Here is a 24411-nt window from a genome sequence, read left to right as displayed (position 1 = left end):
ACAATATTCTCATATGGACATGCGCTTATTCTGAAAAGTAAGAGTTCATATTGATCTTATTTAACTGCTTTATTTTGAAATCTCTCATTAGACCATAGACACATTTTATGGAATATTTCCATCTGAGCTTATTCTGAAATGTAAGAGGGAGTTCATACTGATGTTAATGTACTTTTTATATCCTAGAATCTTATATTAGAATATAGATATATTTTGAAACGGTATTTCCATGTGGACATTTGCTTTTTCTGCCTTTTTAAAATGAGTTCATGATGAGCCGTTATGCTGAAAGCTGCAGTAAAAGCAGCCATATAGACACTATATTTACAATTCCTAAGTTGCTTCAGAACCCTAACCCATTTGCAGATGGTGTCAATGTGTGGATGGATCCTTTTTTCCTGCAAGGTTGAAAACACAATCCTCTCAGAGACGAATCAGTCGACTCATCCTTTATAGTCAAGTAGTGTTCTCTTGTTTTGGAATATTTTAAGATTAATCGCAGCCAAGCAGCCTCAAACTATAAGTTCTCCTGCTCTGTGTTTGTGGGCCAGCACATTGTTCACCTGGGAGACAGTATTCACTTCTGGAATATATAACAGTGAGGCAGCCGTCTTTGTTCGGCATTATTTACTTTGACTCATGATGGCGAGACAGTGGTGTAAATAGAATATAACTTATGTACCCCTGCTATGTATGCAATCAAAAGTAATCTAAATAAAACCCCAAACATCCATCTCTCCATACAGCCATACATCTTTTTTCAGGGTCACTTGTTGTGGTGGTGCTGGAGCCAATCCCAGCTGATAAGGTACACCCTGCACAGGTCGCCACTCTATCACAGCGCTGACGTACAGAGATAAACAACCATTCGCCCTCACATTCACACCTATATGTGGTATTTTCGCCAGTTAACCTGACCTGCATGTTTTTAGACTTTGGGAGACTTTCCTCCACCGCGCTGCCCCTTTAAAAAAAATCCAACACGCCCTAAAAACGAGAAATAGGTCTACATAAGAATTTGACAATATCCCTCCCGGGGTCACCTCCCAATTTCTGTGAGAACACGTTGGAAATGATCAAACATCTTTGGAAGAGGCCACATTTTATTCATCCTTGGCTTTTAACAAATATCTTGTTTTCGTCCTCTTCCCTGCTTTTCAAGCTTCAGCGGACAAAACCAATTATTTTCTTTAAACTATACCGTGCATGAAAATCTCTTCGGCATTTTAGTTGGTCCTGTTCTCCTGCCCCGTTCTCTTCCCTGTGCTTCGCTGGTTGGTGTTTGCTCCGGGCTAACTAACTTAAGTGAAGCCTAATCAGAGCCTCTCTCTGCTCAAGGGCAATAATGTGTGTGAGAGCAGCAGCGTAGTGCCAAGTGTGTTTCCCATCTGCCCCCGGTCTGCTGAAGCAGGTTAGCTCCTCATTAGCATTGCTGCAGGTAAGACACTCAGTCAGATATGCATATATGCCTAGTGACACATTGAGCTATCTATAATTAATCCACAGTTTACTTAAGCATCATTAATTTACCCAATGCCCTGGGCACGGACACCACCCTGACAGTGTGCTGTGCCACTTAAACTTTAATGAGTGTTGGTCCAGATAGACTGTTGCATTGTTTAAACGCACACACACACACACACACACACACACACACACACACACACACACACACACACACACACACACACACACACACACACACACACACACACACACTGAGGGCTGGATTGACAACCAGGGGAGATGATTAGGATCACAGATCCCTAAGATTTAAGTCAAATCTGTGATTAAATATTAGACACATGATCCTTCATCCTCAGAAAACCCAGGGGAGGTTTAAAGTTGTCCATCTCAGATCCCTGTTTAACTGTTGTACAGGACAATGGCTGAGTTGATTGAGTTAATTTTACTCTGATTTCCATTTGTCAGTGGGCTGCTCTTTGATTGTTAGGTGGGTTCTCAGCTACAGGCCTGTGGCCGTATCATCTACAAGGATTGATCTGCATTTTAAATGGTATAATTGACATTTTTACCTCATCTTCATACATTCTGAGAGAATTACATTGTCTGCCGCACAGCGAGTTTCGCTCTATAATTATGGTTCCCTCAGTGTTTGCCTATTCAGCGTAGATGAAATTCATCACATGTGTGCTTAAATCGCCCAGGACCTCCGGCTGTATGGTCATATCTGAGATAAGTAGCAACACAAATTGATGCTCCTGGACCAGTGAACTTCAAGATGCAGGGATTTTTTTCCATCTGAAGAGGAGCTAGGAGAGCAGGGTGACAGAGGCATACTAAGATCTGCCTGTGGGACATACAAGGACTTGAACTGGTGCTGAGGACGCGAGGGTGGCTTCCATCCATCCATATACTGCTGGACATATGCACACACACAGAGCCAAAAGAAAAAGGAGCTGCTGTGCCCACCGTCATTCTGACAGCCCCACATGGAGAAGAGCCCACAGCTGGATCTCAGTCCAAAAGCAACCTATGTATTTATCTCAACCCCCATGTCACTGTGTAGACACACCACTGTACGAGGGGTGATGGTGTTTCTGTGCTGCCTACGTGGTGGACGTGTGAGTAGGAAGAGGGCTAACAGATGTGGAGAAAAAGTGAAAGTCTTTCAATAAAATATGATCTAATAGGATTTTCCTCCTCAAAGGACACTGAAATTACATATATTCACCACGGAGAATATGTGATGAATTTAATGCCAGTTATCAGAATAACAACCATCATTTTATCAATAACTAGTTGAGGAATAATGCAGCTGTCTGTCTTCTTGTTGGGGAATCTATTTAACTCTCCTAAGCTTGGGAACGGTTACAGGGAACCATTCTCTCAAAACCTCCTACAGCACACAAACACACCCTTCCCTCTGATCAGGTCACACAGTCGTGTGCTCACTCATCTGTGAAATAACTGCCCATTTCCAGTGGGGCGCTCCTGCTATACCACAGGATTTCAATCTGTGTTTTGGTCCATGTGCGTGTTTATGTTTGTGTGTGTCTGCATGCAGATGAAGCAGAGGGGGAGCCGGCACCTCAGTGGGTGGGTTGGTAGGGGGGACGGGGGTGTTGAGTGTTAGCTTTACACGGACAAATACACCCTTTGTTGTTTTTCTGGCGTGTGTTTCGTCGCCTGCTGGAGACGGCGTCCATTTGGCGCATTTGGTGTTTGGAGCCAAATGTGTTTCTGGCCTCTGTAGTAAAGTAATATGGTGATAGTGTGTTAACCCTCCTCAGTTACAGTGGAACGGTGGGGGTTATACAGCTGTGTGGGTGTGTGTTTGTGTGTGCGCTTATGTGTGTGTGTGTGTGTGTGTGTCACAGAGAGCATGCAAGCTGTTAACCTCTTTCCCCTGTCCATCATCATCCCCTGCTTCCTCGCAGCAGGCAGTGTGTCACTCAGTTTAATTCATGGAGAATCCTCTTGAACACACACACACACACACACACACACACACACACACACACACACACACACACACACACACACACACACACACACACCCTCCTGTCATCCATCATCAAGTCTCTGATCCACCGCAGCTCTGCAGCTGCACCTGGTCTGAGCCTGTGGATTCCAACAAAGACAAAGTGGACAGGGGGAGAGAGGAGACAGAGAAGAATGTATTTGTATAATCTAGTGGAGTCTGTCGGAAGTTCGCACCTTGCTTTATCAGGGGATTTGAAAAGTGCTCACATTGATCGGTCAGTTAATCAACATCTTAGAGGATGTTTTTTTTTTTACTTTATCTGAACCACTTTACATGGAGGTAACGACAGGAATGATCGTACCCATGGTTACGACCCCTGATTGGACAGGAAAGCTTAGCTGAAGTTTAAACGAAGACAATAAAACTTGTTATCTGATCCTCCAAATAAGTTTGGTTAAACTGGAATCTTCTCTGAAACCTGTATGATCATGGGACTGCTTATACAATTCTATAATTTTTACCTGCACCAAGGTTATACTTTCCCCCCCGGTCTGTCAGTTGGTTGGTTTGTTTGTCAGAAGTATTACCCCAAAAACGAAATGGACTTGCCTCGAACTTGGTGAAAGGATGGGACCTGAGCCAAGAAACAACCCATTACATTTTGGCACTGATCCAAGATTGCAAGAGCGTGTTTTTCAACTATTTCCCAGGGAATAATGCACGGTTCTTGATGGCGGTATATTTAGGGGGACTGACATATATGAGTTTGTGAAATCTGGTGTGAATCCAAAGAAAAATCCATATCTAGCGGATTTAGATGTTGTTTCTTAGAGAGGAAAGTTTTTTCCAGCCACTACCCTGGAACTGCCGCCAATATGATGGTGAGATAATGTGGATTCAGAAGGAATCAACGGCTTATACGCATCTTCAATAGCTTTAGAACTATGCTGAAACAAAAATGACGTATTTGAATTTCAGGGAACTGTTGGGCCTCGGTCGAGGTATGTGCTATTTCAGTTTGACAATATTATCACGTTCCCAGATCTCAGTTATTACACTGGTGAGAACAAGGTTATATAAGTGCCAATAAGAAAGATGGACAATCCTATGGAAATGAGACCCAAGTTCAAAGAGCTCGTATGTATCGCACTGTATCTCGGTGGTTACGGTGCTTGGACTTCTCACTGTAACAGTAATGCAGTAATAAATTTTTGTCAAACTCAAACATCTATAGGAGAGTTGTTGTTGTTGTTGTTGAGGGAGGAAAACATTTTCAGTGAGATATTGATCTGATGGATTTTTCTAGTGGTCCTCTCAGATCCACCGCCAGCTGCTTCGACCTCTAACCCCTCTGTGTCGAAGTGGGCTGAACAGAGGACAGTTCAGTAGATCTACATCGACTCTCTGATTGATGAAGTGGTAAAAGCGGACTTCACTATAAATCAGCAGTGTAGGAAAATGAGCAGAGTGTGGTGGATTCCTTTTTTTGGACTCTGTCCTGAAGCGTCACACTTGGACCGTTTCGTTCAGTCCGGCCCTCACTGCTAACCCCGCCATCCCTTTTTAATACGTCCAGAAATGATAAGGCCTCACCGTTCTGATCCAGTGCCCTTGTCCCAGGTCCGACCCCCGCCCCTCCCTCTCGCCTTCCTTCTCTCTGAATTAGAGTGCGCATGGGCCCATATCCAATTTCTCTTCTTTTAATTAGCCTTCTGCACGGGTAGAGGCGCTGAAAGGGTGGATGAAAAAGAGAGATGTAATTTTTCTGAAGGATCACACTAATTAGCTATAATTTGATACAGGGGTTGTGTCCCTCATGTATCCCACTGTTGTTACTTACTGACTTAAAACACACAAAGTCCATCACTGTCTCTGTTCCTCGCTGTATTCTTCCTCTCGCGCCTGCTTAGATGAAGCGTTGGCATCCTGCTACTTCGGACTATATGTTTGTGCAATTGTAATGATTTTAATTCACCATTTATAAACATCGCTCATTGTTGCTCCCCATCATTACCATCTGTCCCGGGAAAATGAGATAGCGCTAAATGTGATGAGGCCACGTTCCACTAATATCTTGTGTCCTCCATCTCATCCTTGGCCAGATGTCTTTCAGCCGGCACTTTCAAGGAGAGCAGTCAACCTTTCCCCCCCCCCACACACACACACTCTCTCTATCCTTCCCATTAGAGTCCGCTGAACAAACAGTCTAATTAAGTGTGGCCTTGTGCGATCGGGTGAGCTTGGAGATTTTCACTCGTCGTTAATAAGCTGGCCCCCGCTCCTCCTACCAAGAGCCAGGGGTCAGTGGCGCCCGTGGTACAGATTACCCATTAAACCAAATGGCTAATGGCTGCAGGTACGCCCTAACAAGGCATTCATCCTTGCACACTCACGAGCACAAGTCACGTCCGTGCACTCGAAAAAAAAGCAATTACACTGCCACTCTCAATCTCGTAGCATGATCTCTGACAGGTTGGCTCTGCGTTTCAGATAGTTTTTTTTTTTTTTTATGCATATTTCCGAACGATCCAAGTATGTGTGTATTTGTGAGTTTTGAATTGAACATGTTTTAGACTCATCCCAATCATTGGTCTCTTGTCCTCCAAAAATAGAAATCATACAATTGCTTTCCCTCTTATCAGCCCTCTAGCTGTTCCCATTCTCGCTGCTCCAACCTATTTCACCCTTTTTTAAATCACCTTACCACCGCTGCCACCTTCTGTCGCATTCCAACTCCTCCATCCATATTCCGCTGTCTTCCTCTCTCTCCGTTCCCGCTCCCGTCCCCCTGGTGTGTGTTGAACCTGCTTCCTGTGAATATACAGTCCTGTCTGTGGCCTCCTCTGGCTGTCACAGTGCTTCTCAAATGGCCCCTCAATTTGCTATGTCAATAGGCAGCCAAGTGTCAGCGTGTCAGCTCCGCGGCTGAGGTGGGGAGGAAGAGTTGTCAAAATGCAGGTCAACTGTGTGACTAACCCCCTGGAACTAATATTCTCTCTCGCCTGCATTTTCTTGCCTATTCGCTGCATTTGTTGTCCGTTTTCCAGGATTCATCTCAACTGCACTTTAGTCCCACTTTCATCTCATCACAACATTAATCTCTCTCGCTCTCTTCCCCCTCTTTGGTAGCTCTCTGGAGTTACATTAAATAAAAAAAGCCCTCCCCAACGATAATGCAAATCCCACAGTCCTCTGCATGCTCACTGAACATTTAACTGAGATATTTACCTCACAAGCTTGTGCTTCTTTTTACTCTCACACTCACTGAACCCTATGGGGGAAGCTCTGGTTTACGCATATATAAAAGCCATATGGCTCCATCAACATCAGGGGGAAAATACATATTGCAGAGATTTATATCCCGCTCAGTTAATGTGGATATTTCTACTTTCTGTCAAGTTTAATGTGACATTTTTTTCTTGCGCATTCAGATTTTTTTTTTTCCTTAAATAAGAACTGACTCTGATTTTCTTAATGCCACAGCTCAGGAAATGTCCTGGAGGCTGAACAGAAGAGATCCCTTTTAGCCTCAATGTAACCCGCTACCTCATGTGCCCTTCTCCGGACTTCTTATTGAATGATTCATTCTCAGAAAGAGATTGCGGCCATGATGCCAAAGACGGGCTCTTAAACATCTTTATATATTTAAAAAATGTCCAATTTAATCTGGCTTCAACTGTGAGTAAGCGTAGCTGAAATCTTCTTAAGTTCCCTCTTTACTGAGATCATTGGTTTTCCTTTTACCCTCGTTTTTCTTTGGATTGGTGGTTGTATTAATCCCTTTGTCTTTTGCTTCCTTCACATCAAATGGTGTGAAAAGTGGCTGTGGCTCAGTGTGTGTGCGTGTGTGTGTGTGCAACAATGCTCGTTTGTGCGGCTGCACCCTTTTGACCTGATTTCGATGAAATCCAGTGAGACATGCGACTGTTGTACCTTATCCGTAGATAAGGAGGGATTTGTCCGGCAAGAGTCGCAGATAGAGGCAGCGGGATGTAGTTGCCTAAGTGCTGCATTGGTCACAAAGGATCCTGTAGGGATACATGTACAGACATGTAGTTTCTTTTGCCTCTTTACAACCACCTGGGGCATTGCAAGACTCCTGCTGATAAACAGCCATCAGTTTGTCAGAGTCCCAGTGTATCGCCTTGAAAGCAGTTATTCCACCTCATTCCATTTGTTTTATCCTCCAGTCCTCTCGCAATGCTTTAATGGAACTTTGCCCCAGACGTAGTTGTTTTTATTGAGCCCGGAATGACAGACGTTAAAAAGAAAGCAGGAGCAAACTATTGTCGCGGGAGGCAGCCGAGGTTACAGGGCTGTCAGTCAGAGTTAGTGGGGGGTGGGCTCTAAACTGTCATACCAGCCTCTCGGTCTCGCCCTACATACCGGGTCACTGGTGCTCTGCAGGCTTTGGGTCTCGGTAGAAGCAATAATACACGACGACACAAATACTTCTGAACACGTAGCTCAAGCTACGTATATGTACAGTTTATGCCCTCGTGTGCACATACATTTGCCCTGGCGGAGCTGGGTCAGGCATACAGAAAGATTTATCCAACTCACGTATTTAGTTCGCAGGATAACTTTTGTGTTTTCAATATAGGTAATCAAAGCTTTTCAGAATGGCTCACCGGTGATGAGACAGATTTCAATAAACTGGTCATACAGGGTTTTATGGTATCCAGGTCTGGAGGCATGCATAACGGATAGCGATGAGCACGGTCACTGTACTGAGGGAAATTGGGTGGTTTGAGCTTGAGCTGCACCTAATTTGGTTTAAAGTGAAATAATTAAGCGTTATACACTAAAGCTTTTCTCTCTTGTTCTCTCATCTAAAGTGAAAATGCGCCACAATCAGACAGGACATTCATACGAGTAGATGTAATGGCACAGATATGTGTGTGGGTACTTGCAAACATATATTTGTGAGGACCATTTTGAGCCTATGCAACCTACACAGTGAGGACAGTTTGGCCAGTCCTCACCTTTTGACCCACTTTTAATGGGCTGTTTGAGGGTTAAGACTTGGTTTTAGGGTTAAATTAGGTTTAGGTTAGGGTTAGGCATTTAATTTTAATGGTTAAGGTTAGGGTAAATGCATTATGTCAATAAATGTCCTCTGTAAGATAGATGTACAATTTTGTGTGTGTGATACAGCAACAAGAAAAGCGGGGGTTGCATGTGCTATTAATGCCCCATTGTTAACATGATGTGTCTGTGGGATAATTGGAGTGTGTTTAAGTGTGTGCGTGCATGTGTGTATGTGTTTGTGTGTGAGTGAGATTGTCTGAGTAGCGGAGTGATAATAGGGGAATCGTTAGTGGAGTGGAAGAGGAGAGAGGGTTGGAATGAGAGCTGGTTGGCTTCTGCTGTGTTGGACCAGAATTACTGAAATCACCGTGACACACACCATGAGTGGTTTCAGTGTTAACAACCAGAACACACACACACACACACACACACACACACACACACACACACACACACACACACACACACACACACACACACACACACACACACACACACACACACACACATACACAGATGTTGATTAATAGGTGGGTCTCTATAGAAGCCCAGAGCGATCTCTGCTTCATTGTGCTATCTATGAAAAATCTGCCGTTATTAGAGTTCAACGTTTTCAGGGTTTTATCAATAGAAATCCAGCAGCGTTTGAAAACCTGACATTTATCATCCGCTGTGATGTGTTTACCACTGAACATCAGGAGAGGAATTTGCTTGTAAATCACAGAATTACATTCACCATCACTGTGGGGATTACTTGTTAAGAGATTTACTATTGTGGCTGCGGATGGTTCGATTAAGTCCCATAATTAAGTGATTGAGTTCACAGAGAAACCGGCACAGACACATTCATGAGATGCCGGTCGCCTCTGCCAGGGAGGTTATGTTTTCATCTGCATTTGTTTAGCCTGATATTTATGAGTGTTTGCAATTTTGGTGCACATCCAAAAAAACATCTGGATCTCATCATTTTAGTTTCATAAGAGGACTGTTGGTATGTTCTGTCTGAGCGCCCTTCAGATAAGATGTTAATCCTGCTGTGTGCTCGGGGTGTGGTGTGATTTCATCGTCAATTTATCCTTGACTTTTTTAAAAATAATGAATAATCCAGTTAACAAAATAACAGAAATTAGTGATAAATGCAGATGGGAAATTTCACTAAAGCTCACTAATCAATTTATATACTAACCTTATTTATATAATCTAAACAAAACACAAACAAGAAATAGTTCCACAAACTTATTAGTCATTTTTACATTTGGGTTTTTGTATGGATTAAATAAACACGATATAATGTGTTCTCTTTTTTTTTTCTTTTCTTTGAGCCAGTGTATATTTCCCCCTGCTTCCTGTCTAAGTTAAGCAGAAACACCTGCAGGCTCTAGATTCTTTACTGCACTGAAACCACTGTCAATTTCAATGTTGAAATGAAACTGTAAGAAACCCATGAGGAAACAGATAAAGAGTGTGTTCAGAATAAAAAGAGAGATGAATGAAAAAATGTGTGTGTGTTGTGTGTGTGTTGTGTGGTTGTGTGTGTGTGTTGGTGTGTGTGTGTGTGTGTGTGTTTAGAGTATAGGATCAAGACGGAAATGAAAGTAGAAAAAGTTCCCTTGAGATCTTATGGCCTGGACAAGAAACTCCTACTGGGACTGTGTGTGTTTGTGTGTGTGTAGTGTAGTGTACTGTATAAGAACGACAAAGAGCTTTGATTCTCTTTCCTCTTTCATCCCAAACTGTCTACTTTGTACTAGCTGCTGTCTGACAGCGCGCAGCCTCAGGAAACCTAGTGAATGAGCGTGTGTGTGTGCGTGCGTGATGATGTGTGTGTGTGTGTGTGGAGGAGGAGAGGTAATTGGCATGTCCATCTGACTGAAAGTCCTGGGCAGTGCAGGAGTGGACTGGATAACACAGTAATTAAGCTGAGAGAGCGAGACCCCCAATCAGAACAGCATTGCTGCTGCAGCCCACAGAGAGAGGAAGGACTGTGGAGAGTGAGTGCACACCGAGGGAGAACGGGCGAGTGCCCCCAGGTGTGTGAGCTTATTTGTCTCACTGTTAGACTGGAAACAAGGAGGCTCCTGAAGGGCTTGTATCAAACATGGCTGACTGTGATGTGCACGCACGCCATCCACAGACGACACCTGCTGATGCTGCTGCCGCTCCATATGGGGGAAAAAAGTAGTTTTCAAACTCAGTGTGCAGACTTTGAAGAGATGTAGAGTGCAGGAGAAGTGTCAGGTTTACATCTGTTGTCTTTGTAACGCCCGTAGAACTTAGTTAGTTCTGCAAATCTCCTGCAACTCACCTGTCTCAGTAGTATTGACTCTGTTTGGCCCTTGCTTTCTTGCTTTCTTGTTGTCTTTTTATCTTTCTTTCTGTCTTTTTTCTTTCTTGCATGCTTTTAATCCTTTATTAGTTTCTGTCTGTCTTGCTTGCTCTCTGTCTTTCTTTTTTCTTCTCTGCTTACTTTCTTTCTTAGTTTCTTTCTTTCTTTCTGTGTCTTTTCTTTCTTTCCTTCTTTCCTTCTTTCCTTCCTTCCCTCTTTTACAGCAAACTTTAAAAACTCTCATATTTCAGCCGGCTGACGGGACAGAAGTGGCACCACCACTGCTGCCAGTGCCACCGCTACCACTACCCACAAATTTAAGAACTTACTCCCCGTCTGCAATTTTCATTTTCTCCCTCTATCTCAGCTTCAAATTCATTGGCACTTTTCGGCTTCTCTCTCTCTGTTTACCTCTCTGCGTCTGTGGAGCATTAACTTTTATCTATTTTTTTCCCTCCACCAGCTCCCCGCCCATTCTATAAGCCTATTTCCTCCTCTTTTCATCCCCATTTATCTTCTTTTATCCCCTCATCCTGGTCTCTTTGTGAGGATGCAGGGATGCTGTAGAGCAGATTACCAACTAACTCTCACAACGGTCATTTATTCACTTCATTGTTTGCAAACCCCTCGGTGCTCAGTAACCTTTGTTTGTTTGTGTGTGTGTGTGTGTGTGTGCACACTTTGTGCCATCGACTGGTTGTTATTGTAGACACACTACATTGCCCCGACATTTCTTCTCTAATATGTCACAGAGGTTTACGAGCGATGACACACACATGCACAAACAAAGTAGGCTACTTGTGTGATAGTTATGGCTCGAGGACGTTCAATAAAGTATTGAGTGCTGAACCCGGCCACATCTCGTTCTCTCACCAGGCCACAGCATCTGTGCACCGCATCGATTTACAGACCACATGGTCACAATGAACTGTAGTCCATTCTCGTCACCGCAGGCCAGTGTACAGTATGTGTGTTTGCATGCGTGAGTGCCAACTTGCACACAGACTCGGTCACTCGGGGAAGTGTAACCTCTGCAGGTGGCCGCTGTCTCTCCTCTCGTGCAAATTGCAAAGCGTTATAACTTGAGCATACATGGAGCTGGTTTTCCCTATGTTCAGCAGAGGGAGCGTGGAGGATCCCTGCTGGCCGGCCCTGCAGGCTCTCACCGAAGGTATTTGTGCTGTGAAGTCAAGGAGCCGCTGTTTGCTCGTGAAAAGTGGATGTTTGATTTCAGTGGTAAAATCTGTTTGTCCAATTGCTTCAGCCACTTTTGGGCTCATTTGCAGAATGCCTAAATTTAACTTGAATTTTGATATTGAAATGCATGCAGACATTGTTTTTGTGGTGAACCTGCTAAATTACTAATTTCCTTCCTTTTAATTCAGTTTATGTCTTTATCAAGGCCATTGTGTTAAGATGGAAATGGAGTACTTTAGAGCTTTAATACTTTGTGCCCAAACGTTGGTTAATCCACTCAGACAGAGCGTTTTGCCAGTCAGGGGAACAGCTGTAAACAATCACTAAATATTTAAAAAGCCAGTCTTGCCTAAGCTGAGAAGTTACGTGCCTGTGTTCGTCTCATTCCCCACATGGTCTTGGATCCTTTCCAGGATAATACCGTGGGGGACGGTCTGCACGACAAACTGTGAAGGCTTTTTAGATCACAGCACGTACTGAGATTTGAAAGCTGAAAAAAAGTTATTTTTATGGGACAGCGGAAACGACTGTAACTGAACATTGTGGCAGCTCTTCCCTCAGTTTAAATACTCGTCAGAAACATCAGACATCTTAAACTTTGAAGTATAAAGTTTTAGACAGGATCTAAAGTTTTTTTTTTTTAAAGTTCTGAATCAATCGAAAGACTTGGACAACAAAGGAAAGAAACTAGTTTGATCAGTTGACTTGTTGCATTTGACCTTTCCCGGTATTAAATGATTCAACCAGTCAAACCTGTTACAACTCAGCCTATAACCTTTCTCCTGACTGCCTGTGGATGTCACTGCTGTGGGAATTTAAAACACTTCAACATGCAGAAAGTCATGCTCGGTCTGCTTGACCTTTTTAATGCAATTTGCTCCATCCTATCTGATGCCTCTTTCCATTTTGAATTCCTAACCAGGTTAATTTGGATGGATTTGTCAAAGGTTTCCATAATAGTGATAACAGTGTAGTGGCTGTGTGAGGACAGATTAATCATCTTATTACCTGTCCAGTCAGGCTGGCTGTTCGAATTATAATTTAATATCTCGCGTACAAGATCATGCAAATAAACACAGATAGCACATGTCCTTGAAGCCCTGAAACACGGAGGCCTTGGGTCCACTGTGATGATTATATTAGAAATTCTTTATGCAAATGCTCGTGTTGCTTTTCAGTATGTGGACCAGAGCACAGTTTTCAGGGTCAAAGTTTTACATGTGCACTTTTTTAATTCCACCACCTCCATCCGAAAAATGCTAAACATGTGGAGATTCTGCTCCTCTCTGAAACCAAGACAAATTCTTAGATTAGCAGATGAATGATCCTAACATTTACTATTAAAGTTGAAATGTGCTCTCCCTTACTGGATTGAAGTTGGGGAAAGGGTGACTCTGTGTATTTCTGGTGAACCGTTCAGGATTTTACATCTTTTAGCATTGTTTCAAATATGTGAAGATAGTTGTGAGGGTGTTTGTCTCCAGGGAACTCATTAGACTCATTATTCCTCCGCCAAGGCCCAACAGTTTAAATTTAGTGGATCTGAAATTGCACACACTCAGAAGGATCAGTCCCTTTTAACGCGCCTGATTACAGTGATCAAAGATCCATGAAATAATCTGTGAGGGAAATTTTTTATTTTTTTTTTATGGGCCACTTGTGAAGAAAATAAAATATTCTTCTGCTGTAGTTTCCATGGAACGTGAGACAGCAGTTTATTCATTATTGCATATTCCCTATTTATCGTATATGATCCTAACAATATGAAGGTCTATAGTTGCCTCAGCAGATGAGGATGAACACTGTTTGTTGTTTGCTGCCTGAACTTCTGCTGGGTTTAGCTTTTCCATCTGCAATGAAAGTGAAAGGGACAACACAATTATTGCGGATCCAAATTAAGATTTTAAATTTAACTTCAGCATGCAGCCCTCATTACATCAGCTCTCATTAGATTCTTCATTTTCAGTTGGTATTTGAGCCATGCAGCAAACACAGCCTTCTTCGAAACGAGGTTACGTAGAATACTACACAAACCAGAGCAGTAGCTCATGTTCTATACCAGTCGTCAGGGAGGTTATGCAACTGGGCAGGCTGGTGAGAAAAGCTGGCTCTGTGGTTGGAGTGGAGCTGGACTTAGCAGTAGGGTAAGTCACCCTCTGCACAGCACCTTCACAAGGCAGGGGAGTTTACATTCAGCATAAATACATGTACAGGAAGTCTTTTCTCCCCACAACACTCTTCAACACGTCACAGCAATGGTGGGTTAATTCTGACTGAACCCTCACATGCGTCACGCCCCTGTACTGTCAGTCATTCAATTCTCTCCATCCTGTCTATCTCCTCCATCCCTTCTACCTATCTATCTCATCCCCTCTACCTGTCTATCAGCTCCCTATCTGTGTGTGTCTTTCTCTCTCCTCATTCCCTCCTACCTGTATATCTCCTCCATCCCTCCTACCTGTCTATCTCCTCCATCCCTTCTACCTGTCTATCAGCTCCCTCTCTGTGTGGGTCTTTGTCTCTCCTCTTTACCTGTCTCTCTCTCCAACCTGTCCTACTTGTCTGTCTGACTCTCTTTCATTCTCGTACCTCTCTCCTCCTGTCTGTCTTGGACACAGAGGGACTCATCGATCTTGTCCGTTCTCTAGTTCCCCAGCCCGATCACACCTCACATCCTGTTAGTCGACCTTGTCTCACTCCTCCTCTTCCTCCTCCTCCTCTTCCTCCTCCTTCTTGTCTGCCATTTGCGCTGAATTATCGATTGTCAGTGAAATGTAATCTGTCCTGTATCACCATAGGGGGACTTGACTGTGAAGGGGAGAAAATAGCAGAAGCTCACGATTTCCATAAACCCTTCTCCTCTCCTTGCGCTCCCTCTTTCTTTACCCTTCATTTCCTCATGCAAATAATAGCATTGTTCTATTCTGGAACATCATTTTTCAGCTGTCTTCCCTTTTTGTGACTTGTCATCTCATTTATTTCTACATCTCTCTATTCCGACATTCACCCTGGGCTTAATTCCTTCATCCCCTCAAGAGGGCGTGACCACGTTAGACCTCTGTGTTCCATCTCCTCTTTCGTGACATCCTTCCGTTTCCTCCTTTTGTGTAAAACGTGTATGAGATCCTCTGAGCGGGAGTGGATGTGACAGCCAGTGGCCTCGGGTGGAGGAGTTGGGTAGATGGTGTCTGTGTGTGTGTGACTGTGTGTGTGTGTGTATGTTTTATCTTAAGTGATCTGTAATTGTATGTTCGCTGACACAGTGATGGATAATCAATAGTTCTGTCTGTCTCAGTGGAGGAGCAGTGGGGACCAGAGTGGAGAGAGTAAAAGTCGTCCTGTCCTCAGCGCTTGACATTCCAGTTTGTTTTTTCTTTTGGTGTCACAGCACTGCCTAAAGAGAGGAGGCCAAGGTCGGTTTTGGCATTTCTCCTACCAGCCTCTGTTGTTCTCAGAGTGCAGTTGGTCTTCTGTCAGGTCCCCAAAAAAAATACCAACTCCACCTGTGTTCTGGGCTGCACTTTGCATCGTGTGCCATAATTACCCTGCAGCTAAAATCCAGAATTCAACCTCCGTCCACATACAAGCTGTGTCTCAATTCAGCGGCCGCATCCTTCGAAGGACCCGCCGACCCCGGTCTTCAAAACCGAAATGAGTCAGTCTGGTCTTCCTATTGCGTCACCAGCTTGTCCCGCCCTTACAGCAGCCCGTCGCCGTAGCAACAAAGCTACAAAAGAAAAAGTTTTTCGGTTTATTTACAAACGTTGAAAATATGTTTTTATAACACGTGTGCCGTTAGCTGTTCGGTTAAGTAGTGGCATTTAAAAAGAAATTCTTCTGACATTTTCGCCTCGCCATTACCGTTTGTCTCCGAAGCGCAATGAATCATGGGATATGTTGGGCTGGGAAGGATCCATCCGGTGGTCAGGGGTGGAAGGACACATTTGGAGGAGCCTTCGAATTGGAATAATCTATCACCGCTGTGATGTAATCAGTCTACGAACGCGGCTTCCGAAGGACGCAGCCCCAGAACTGAGACACAGCTACAGACTCTTTGCAGCTTTATTCAGGTCCGCTCTCCTAAACCACAGCAGACAGGAATTATACAGATATGTGGATATGCAAGTCCTCATGCTGTCACATTCACGTATGCATGAGCGTGCCGGTGTTCAATTACACACACACACACACACACACACACACACACACACACACACACACACACACACACACACACACACACACACACACACACATTGACAAACAGTTTTAGCAGGCATTTCCCCCGTCTGTGTCCTGATGAGAGGTGGTGTGTTGTTATCTTCAATCAGCCTGCGTGTTGGATGCCCATAGTTCACTCCCATTTCCCTATCACCGGGCTCCCATGACACTGATAGTTTGTGAAAGGTAAACCTCAGCTCCAGCCTCGGCGACAATGTCTCATGTCAGAGTGGATAATGGGCCGCAATGCATCATGGGAAAAAACCCTGGGGTCCTGGGTTTTTGATTTATTTTTAAAGCTGCAACCAAATTCCACGCCCCCCCCATGCTCTTTTAAAAATTGAGTAATTTCAAGGCTCATTCCTGAGGTGAGGACCAGGTCTGGTGGAGTGGAAGCGTTGTAAATAGGCCTTCGCTTCACCACCAACACACTGTAGGAGCAACAAATCTGTCTCAATGGGAGGTGAATTGTCGGTGCTGGCAGCATTAGTCCGTTTGATGCTATAGTTGAACTCCAGGTTTAAGGTACATTACGGATGCATGAAATCTCCATGATGAAGTTTCCCCCTCTTACACAGGAATAAGAATGATTATTTTTTCCCTCTCCTCTCTTTCATATAACACTTGCACTGCAAATAGAAATTTTTATCTTTGAGTTGAATAAGTGGTGGTTGGTGTCGGGAGGGAAATGCACCATGGATGGCACCCTGGTGGATTAACCAGACCACTTTCCTTGTGAGAGGATGAGGCGAACACACACACACACACACACACACACACACACACACACACACACACACACACACACACACACACACACACACACACACACACACACACACACACACACACACACACACACACACACAGCCCTGAAGTTGATGCCAAGGTTGTGCAAAGATCAAACTTCTGCGAAAAAAGCCCACACAGCAAAATAGTTCACATAGGCTAATTTAGATGCTCTCTTTTGGTGTCAAATGAGTAATGTCCAGTGATGTCATGTTAATCTATTGTGGGATTTGGCTTGGAACGACCTTCCAGGGTGACGCACCTAACAGCTTAATTACCTTTTTTTCAGAGGGGAATACCTCCGAGATTTAGCAGCCACTCGGCACAGCAGATATGTGGCTCAGTCAAGAGGAGGTGATATGAGGTTACACTCGACTGGGCTCGAGTCATGTTGACCTACCTAACCTCCCCACACACACACACACACACACACACACACACACACACACACACACACACACACACTCTATTTTGGTAAGGACACTGTGCATTTCATGGCCCCTTAACCTAACCCTTATCCATCACAAGTAAAGGCCTAACCCTGACCCTAGTCCCAAGTCCCAAACCTTAAACCAGTGTTTTTCTACCTTTCTTGGTACCACAGCACATTTTAGTCATAAGAATCTCACAATGCATAAACATTGAAATTGTTACAAATTGAACATAGTAGCATATTATGTTTTATATGTTTTATTAATAAGGAATTATAGCACATGCATCATGATTCTGTGGGAAAAAATGTGGTTTCTTCTGGATACATTTAACTGTTTTTATTTATTTATTTGTCCTTTACAAAAGCTTTTTTCTGCTTTCATGTCTTTGCACACCAAGTTCACCAAGTTGCTTGTGTCCGCATAGGAGTCCGATGCGTTTTATTATTCTGTTTGTTGTGAATATTTTCACTAGGAGATTAAATGAAGTCGAGCAGTGAGGAGGATTTTGTGGTCCTCTCACTTCCTAAATAAAAAAGAAAGGCAACATTGGGTCCATCTAATTCTGAGAAGCCATCAGGAACAATTTCATCTCCTCAAAGAAATGCAAAATTATCCCAATTGCTTCCAAGTCTATTTCAGGATGTCAGTGGTCCAGTTTGATACACTACCACCACTGAGGCCGCATATTCAATAGAAGAAAACCCAATTTCCATGAACCTATTGATCTCGAGCAACTCCAACATCTCTGGAACGCTTTTAAAGGATGTGAAAAATGCAGCAAATAGAAACTATTCCGAAAAACGTATGTTCATCTTTTTGTCTCTTTTATGTTTCCCCGTTTGTGAACGTGTCCGTGCAGAGAACCTCCCACTGCATTGTGCATGAGTGAAAGGCAAACTGGGGTAAACTCTGGAGCCAATTCTCCAGATTTTGCCCCGAGGTCGTGTCTGAAAACGGCTTTTGTGTGCCCTGTCACAGTGGTTGAAAAAGACCTTAAACAGCCCTTTGAAGGTGTGTCAGAAAGTGAGGGGGCGAAAATATCCTCGCTCACACCATTTCACACTTATGTAAGGTGCAAGGGCCAAACTGGTCCTCACAAAGATAGAAACTCAAGTAAGGTGTACGGGCCAAACTGGTCCTCACAAGGATAGAAACTCAAGTAAACACACACTGTCAAATATCTGCCTCTTTTTTTTTTGCACCTCTACCACTTCTCTCTCTCTCTTCCTCTTTCTTCTACCTTTCTTCTCTTTATGTGAATCTGAACTTTCACTGACTGTAACTCAGAAGATACATATCACGCTTTCTCACTTTTCATCCTGCCTCCTTACGGCCACCCTCCATCATCCCTTCTCTTCTCCACTCCGTCGACTGGAGGTGATAAAAGTCGCCGGCAAGGGCAGCCAGAGATAATACAACAGCACTTGGTGATAAATAGGACACAGGAGATCTGGTCCGGGCTGATCAAGTGCACGTTGAGGCAGGCGAGGGAAGGTGACAGATATATCCTCCCATCTGCTGATTGGTAAGGATGGTAATAATCATCCCTGATCACAAAGATGCTTTTGAGGACATTGAGCAAAATCCTTTCATCCAGTCTCTGCGTTTTTCTTGTAGCAACCAGCAGAGGCACACGTTGCAATGTCATTTAAAAAAAGAGGTCAGTGGGAATCTATGGATATTTAATTGCTTTTGGCTGATTCTAAATTCAGAGCCGTATCCTGTGCCAGGAGGTTAAGCTGACTGGGTCCATTAAAGCGGGCAGGATGGGTGCTTTGTCTTCGTTTTATGACTGCTTGGGGGTGTCAAGGTCTGGCGATGTGGCAGAGATTGAGATTTCAGTGTCGCAGGGAAGTCATGATGCCTCACTTATTCATTTTCAAAGTGATGTCTATAAAGTGCTGGGTGGTCTCTGTCTAATAACTGGAGAGCTCCGTCTTTAACAGCTTGTGAAATGAAGTTGTTTCGTGGTCTATTAATGCGTCTCCCCCGCCTCGTCCCTGGGCTCCTTTACCTCAACACAGTTTGATCAGGTTACTGTCGGTTTGCATGGATCAGAGAGCTAATTTACAGCGCCGCTCTCCCGCTCGCTTTCGTGTCTGTCTCGCTCTCGCTTTTTGGGTCTCTCTCTTGTCTCTTTCTGTGCGATTGGCAGGTCTTTAGGGCTGCGAGGCACTTAGCTTCCCACGTTTCTTCCTCCTGTCTCCTCCCGCCCCAGTCAGACTGACAGTAATTACATCGGGGCCGGGCCTAGTTTATCCGGACGACCCCGAAGACGTGACAGCCAGAGAGAAAAGAAGGTATAAGAAGGATGCTGCTGCATAAGAAGATACAAAAAGCAGCAACGTATGGACATGAGGAAAGCAGGAGTGAAGCGCCCGACAGGAGAGACACTGGTGTACGAGGGGAGGGAAGCAGAACAGGCTACACACCAGTGGTTCCTGACAGGCCTTTCTTCTTTTTTTTTAGCTTCACCCTCTTTTTCATTCCTTCATCATGGCCGTGCGAACTCTGCTGCTCACTCGTTCAGACCTCTGGTTTGACGAAAAGTGTTCGTTTTTTTTCTTCCCCACTTCTTTCATCTGCAACCAGGTTTTTCCCACAAGCCTTTGCTGTCATACAGCAGGTCTCAGTGGTCTGTTGTGCAATTCTAAAATGGGAACAGTCCAGGAGGGATTCTTTGGTTTGAGGTTTTATCTGTTAGTTTCGTTGTTACCTCTGTTTTATATTTGAGTTATTTTCACACCTATTCTTTTATGGGATATAGAGCTCAATCACAGTGTCCAAATTCACCTAAAATAAGAAACATAAAAGGGAAAAATAGATGAACATACTGTAAACACCCTATAATTTTACACATAGAGCTCAAATAAGTCATTCTCTCTTTATATACCTGTCATTTTCTACTCGTACTGTTATTCCTGCTCATATTATTCAGCGGTGGAAGAAGTACTCACACATTTTATTTGAGTAAAACAAAAAATACCTCATTAACTTTTTTTTACTAAGTACTTGCTGTTAAATAAGAATAAGAAAAGTACCTGAAAATAAATGTACCTAAGTAAAGTACAGATAAATGAAAAATGTACATTCGCCCATTAAAGAAGTAAATATACTTTATTACATACTATCACTGATATTATAGGCTATATATATCTAAGCATACTCATGTAAATAGATATCACCCCTCATTGTCATATATATATATATATATATATTACTTTGCTGCGTTTTGCATTTCTGTTTCAATGCTAAACTGCAGTTTTTTGTCTCAGTACTTGTACTGAATGCAATCTTTTTTTGGAGGAGCAGGAAAAATAAATTAAGAATCATTGGTGGGAGATGAACTGAAGCTTTTACAAACTAACACTCTGACATTGTGAAGAGACGAATGTTTTTTTTTTTTTTTTTAAACATTTATCATTCCTTCCGCTTTTACAACCATCATTAACAATTCTGTCTTTGTCTCAATGACAGCGTTTACATGCACTCACACAAAACTGGGTAAGTACTGCAACCCTGCATTTACTGGCAGGGGCTTGGTGATCTGATTTCTCCTTTATCACATTTTCAACCAGGAGCAGTGCTGTATATTTAAAGTATGATTGTGGTGAATCATGCTGAAGCTTTGCAGTGGAGTGTGGAAAAGCTCTGAGTTCTGAGTGCAACTGCAACTTATTTCCTTTATGGTTGGCCTTGATTTCATTGTTTCGCATTGTATGTTATTTTATAACCAGGTTTCTCTTAAGCCTCAAGAAACGTAAATGTTTCTTACTTTGTTTCACAATTTCTTTGACCTTTCCTGCTCCTTTCCACTGTCTCCTTTCTGTTGCGTCTGGCTATTGTGCAGACATATTCTCTTTCATCATTACCATTACTAATAGGTAAAAGGACCAGTGACTGTATTTGAACCTTTAGAAAAACGTAATCCTTAGTGGAAAAGAGGGAAGGATAGACACAGAGGGAAGAAAAAAAATGAATCAAATATTCATAATGCGGGATTTCAATAATCAAGGATTAATCTGACATGGGAGACAGTTCCCAAAAATCCTGCATGCCTCTGTGAATGAGCACTCAGCATAATTGGAGATCACAGTGGAGTAACACTGCTGCCCACCAGCATCACCAAAACAGCCATCTGTTTGCAGCTCTGTCAGCACACAAAGCGAGTAACCGGGAGTGAGCGCAGCCTTTTAAGCTCTTTGAGGATTATCAATCATTTATTTCGTTGTTTTCTTTTTGGTGTTCCTGTGGCTCAGTTCACAGACAACGTGTTTTCCAACCCCTTAAACAAAGACCATACAAAGTGATAGTTAATCAGTTCTTCTCTTCCTGCTTGTCTCCCCTCGTCTTCTTCCCCCTCTCTCCCTCTCTCTCTCTCCTCTCAGCGGCGTCCAGCTTCAGTTTTTGCCGTGCCTCCCTGGAGCACACGCTGTCTGCTGAGGAGCTGAGCTACCAGCTGCCGCGTCGCGCCGGAGGCAGCAACCTGACCTGGCACGACGGCCGCGGCCAGAAGACGGCACACACACGCACCGTCAAGCTACTGCAGCAGCCCGGCACAGAAGGCATCCAGGTATAAAGACGTACAAACAACTGCATTAGAAGCATATTAGAATCATATACAAGCAGATTTCTTCTATGAAAATAAAATCACAGATCACTAAAGTAGGTTCAAGCAACAAGGGACGGCTCAGAATCATGAGGGTTTGACCTCAGTAAACATGTAAAGAGAAAGCAAGTATTTGACTTTCACTGGTGACGGAAAATGATTTAGGCATAATCTGTTTTCAAAAGGAATAAATTCAGACCCCGGCAATTTGTGTTTATCATTTACATAATTTATATAAACATATATTTTTTTGCCAAAATCAAAAATGCAGTATTTTAATATTTCCCACTAATCCGTTCAGTTCGGGGTCAGTCAGTTCATCCAATGACTCATTTAATGGTTATTTTAAAGAATAATTTATAAGCGGAATTGATATATGAAGGAAATAGTGTATTTTTTCATATTCAAGCCTTAACTTTAAGGATTTTGTTCATCTGAGATCCACTTTTAGAGACATTGAAGGAAAATTAAAATGTTTTTCTATCCAATGGGATGATAGAGCACTTTGATGAACGTGGGGTTATGTGATTTGACCAAACTCTCATATCCCATTACTTTACATTCCTACCCATTACTACCTTTTCTCGACCATGTATATTTGGTGCCATGTCTTTTGACATGTAAGTTGAAACAGAAGCCAACAGATGATTTTTGTGTATTTTCTCTCGCAGACAAAGGCCTCTTGCAACATTTGAGTTGGGATGTTCCCTTGAGCTCTTGACTGTACTTTTGTGCCTCTAATCCAATAAATCCATAGACTCGCTCCGTACTCTTTGACCTGATTAATTTTGCATAGAGGGTAAGAGGTCAGTGGTCTTTTGAGTGTGTTGGGGACCGGTGTGTGTGCATAAGTACAGTTTCCTGGTCCATTAAACTCATATCTTACCTATTTGCTCCTTTTATCCTGCTCCTAATCAGAATTCCCAACTTCTGTGACACGTTCACGCTCCTTAATGTTTGTTTGTTTGCCTTTATGTAAATCTCCTGCACACATCTGTGAAGCATCATCATTTATTATGGTTCTTTCCATACACACAGATATTATAGTCTAACACTCTAACACAACAAATATGTCAAACTGATATAAAGTGACATGTTGTAAATGCTGTGTGATCGTAGGTTACCAGCTCAACCATCAATGGTGAAAATGTCAGTTAAATAATCTCAAGGATTTTCTGTATCTGAGATATAGTATAAGAAAGACTATCTCCAGGCAGGTGCGTGGGGGATATAGTAGCTCAATATTTCAGTGTCTCAATATTTCAAGTATAACACGTCCTATTTCATGTTGTAATAAGTGAAATATAACGGTTCACTTTTGCATTAAATTACATCTTAGTAGTGGATGAAATATTTTAATTAAGTAGTTTGAACTTTTTTAAAAGAAAACATTATTTCCCTTGGGGGGAGCTTTGCCATAATTTAATATCGTCCAGTGTGAATTAACTGGTGACTCATAAAAGCTGTGTGTTTTCAAAGCGGTGCCTGATTGGTGGAATGAAACTGTTCTATCTTTGGTGGAGAAAATTCGTACTGTGAATGCAACATGGCAGATAATCTGTTATCAGGGAGACGAGAGGAAACGCATCAGTGCTGCATCTGGAGCTGTCGAAGCTCAGTGGTGACGGAAGTTCTAATTGTTTTCTCTTGTACATGATGTCGGCTGGTCTCACCGGAGCCTGTGGCAGACACGACCAGAGAGAAAGTGGTTACGTAAGAGAAGAGCGGTACAAGGAACTGTTACCTCATGGCCTGTGATGTAACTGTGCTCGTTCAGTCCGAGGGAACGCAGGAAATAGACTCTCAGGGAATTTACAGTTAATCGTGTAAAATTACAATTTATCCCACAGATGTTTGCGACTGATATCCACGCCGGATATGGAAGTGCTCTCAGTGCTCTCTGGTTGGTGGCTCAATGACTCAGCAGTATAAGAGCATCGTTTACTTCCACATATCGCTCTTGTGCAAAATAGCATCCCATCTGTGCATCACCGGAGAGAGGCAAAACAAAGGGGGGGAAAGATCTATTTTTAAGGCATTCTGCCTGTGTTTGACCCACAGTCGAACAGCACATTACACATCAGCCTCCCTCCTGGCTCCTACTCCTCACACGACAAAGAGCACACAGCCCAGTGGAGGTCATTTGTTAGAGACTTCCCGCTGCCTTTAAAAAAAAAAAAGTTTGCTGCTGTAAGATGAACATATGCACTGCATAAGATTGTTTCAATAATTCATAAATGAGTGCCCCCTCAGCTATAACAGCTATAAAAGACTTAATAAAAGACGAGTGGGAAGCTGTTTCCATGTGATATCACAGAGACTGGATAATTAAACCTCCTCCATACCATGAGAAGTA

General features: G+C 43.1%; 1 protein-coding gene across 3 annotated transcripts in view; it reads left to right on the top strand.

The window, feature by feature from the left end:
• The window catches only part of samd10b (sterile alpha motif domain containing 10b), a 51407-nt gene that overhangs the window by 781 nt on the left and 26215 nt on the right, over positions 1–24411 (top strand). For 2 of the 3 annotated variants that reach the window (XR_004696968.2, XM_035158260.2), the window contains exons 1-2: positions 11818–11976; positions 21835–22019. Coding sequence is in view for 2 of the 3 variants with exons in the window: in XM_035158260.2 (XP_035014151.1) it covers positions 11898–11976; positions 21835–22019 (264 nt within the window). In the remaining variant the exon portion in view is untranslated. Of the gene's footprint in view, positions 1–11817; positions 11977–21834; positions 22020–24411 lie in introns of those variants that run through there. The other variant, XM_035158261.2, reaches the window with a different exon arrangement.

The sequence above is a fragment of the Hippoglossus stenolepis genome, chromosome 6 (genome assembly GCF_022539355.2).
Source record: "Hippoglossus stenolepis isolate QCI-W04-F060 chromosome 6, HSTE1.2, whole genome shotgun sequence".
Lineage (NCBI taxonomy): Eukaryota > Metazoa > Chordata > Actinopteri > Pleuronectiformes > Pleuronectidae > Hippoglossus > Hippoglossus stenolepis.
The sequence above is the reverse complement of the archived record's forward strand: the minus strand, read 5'-3'. Positions and strand labels throughout refer to the sequence as shown.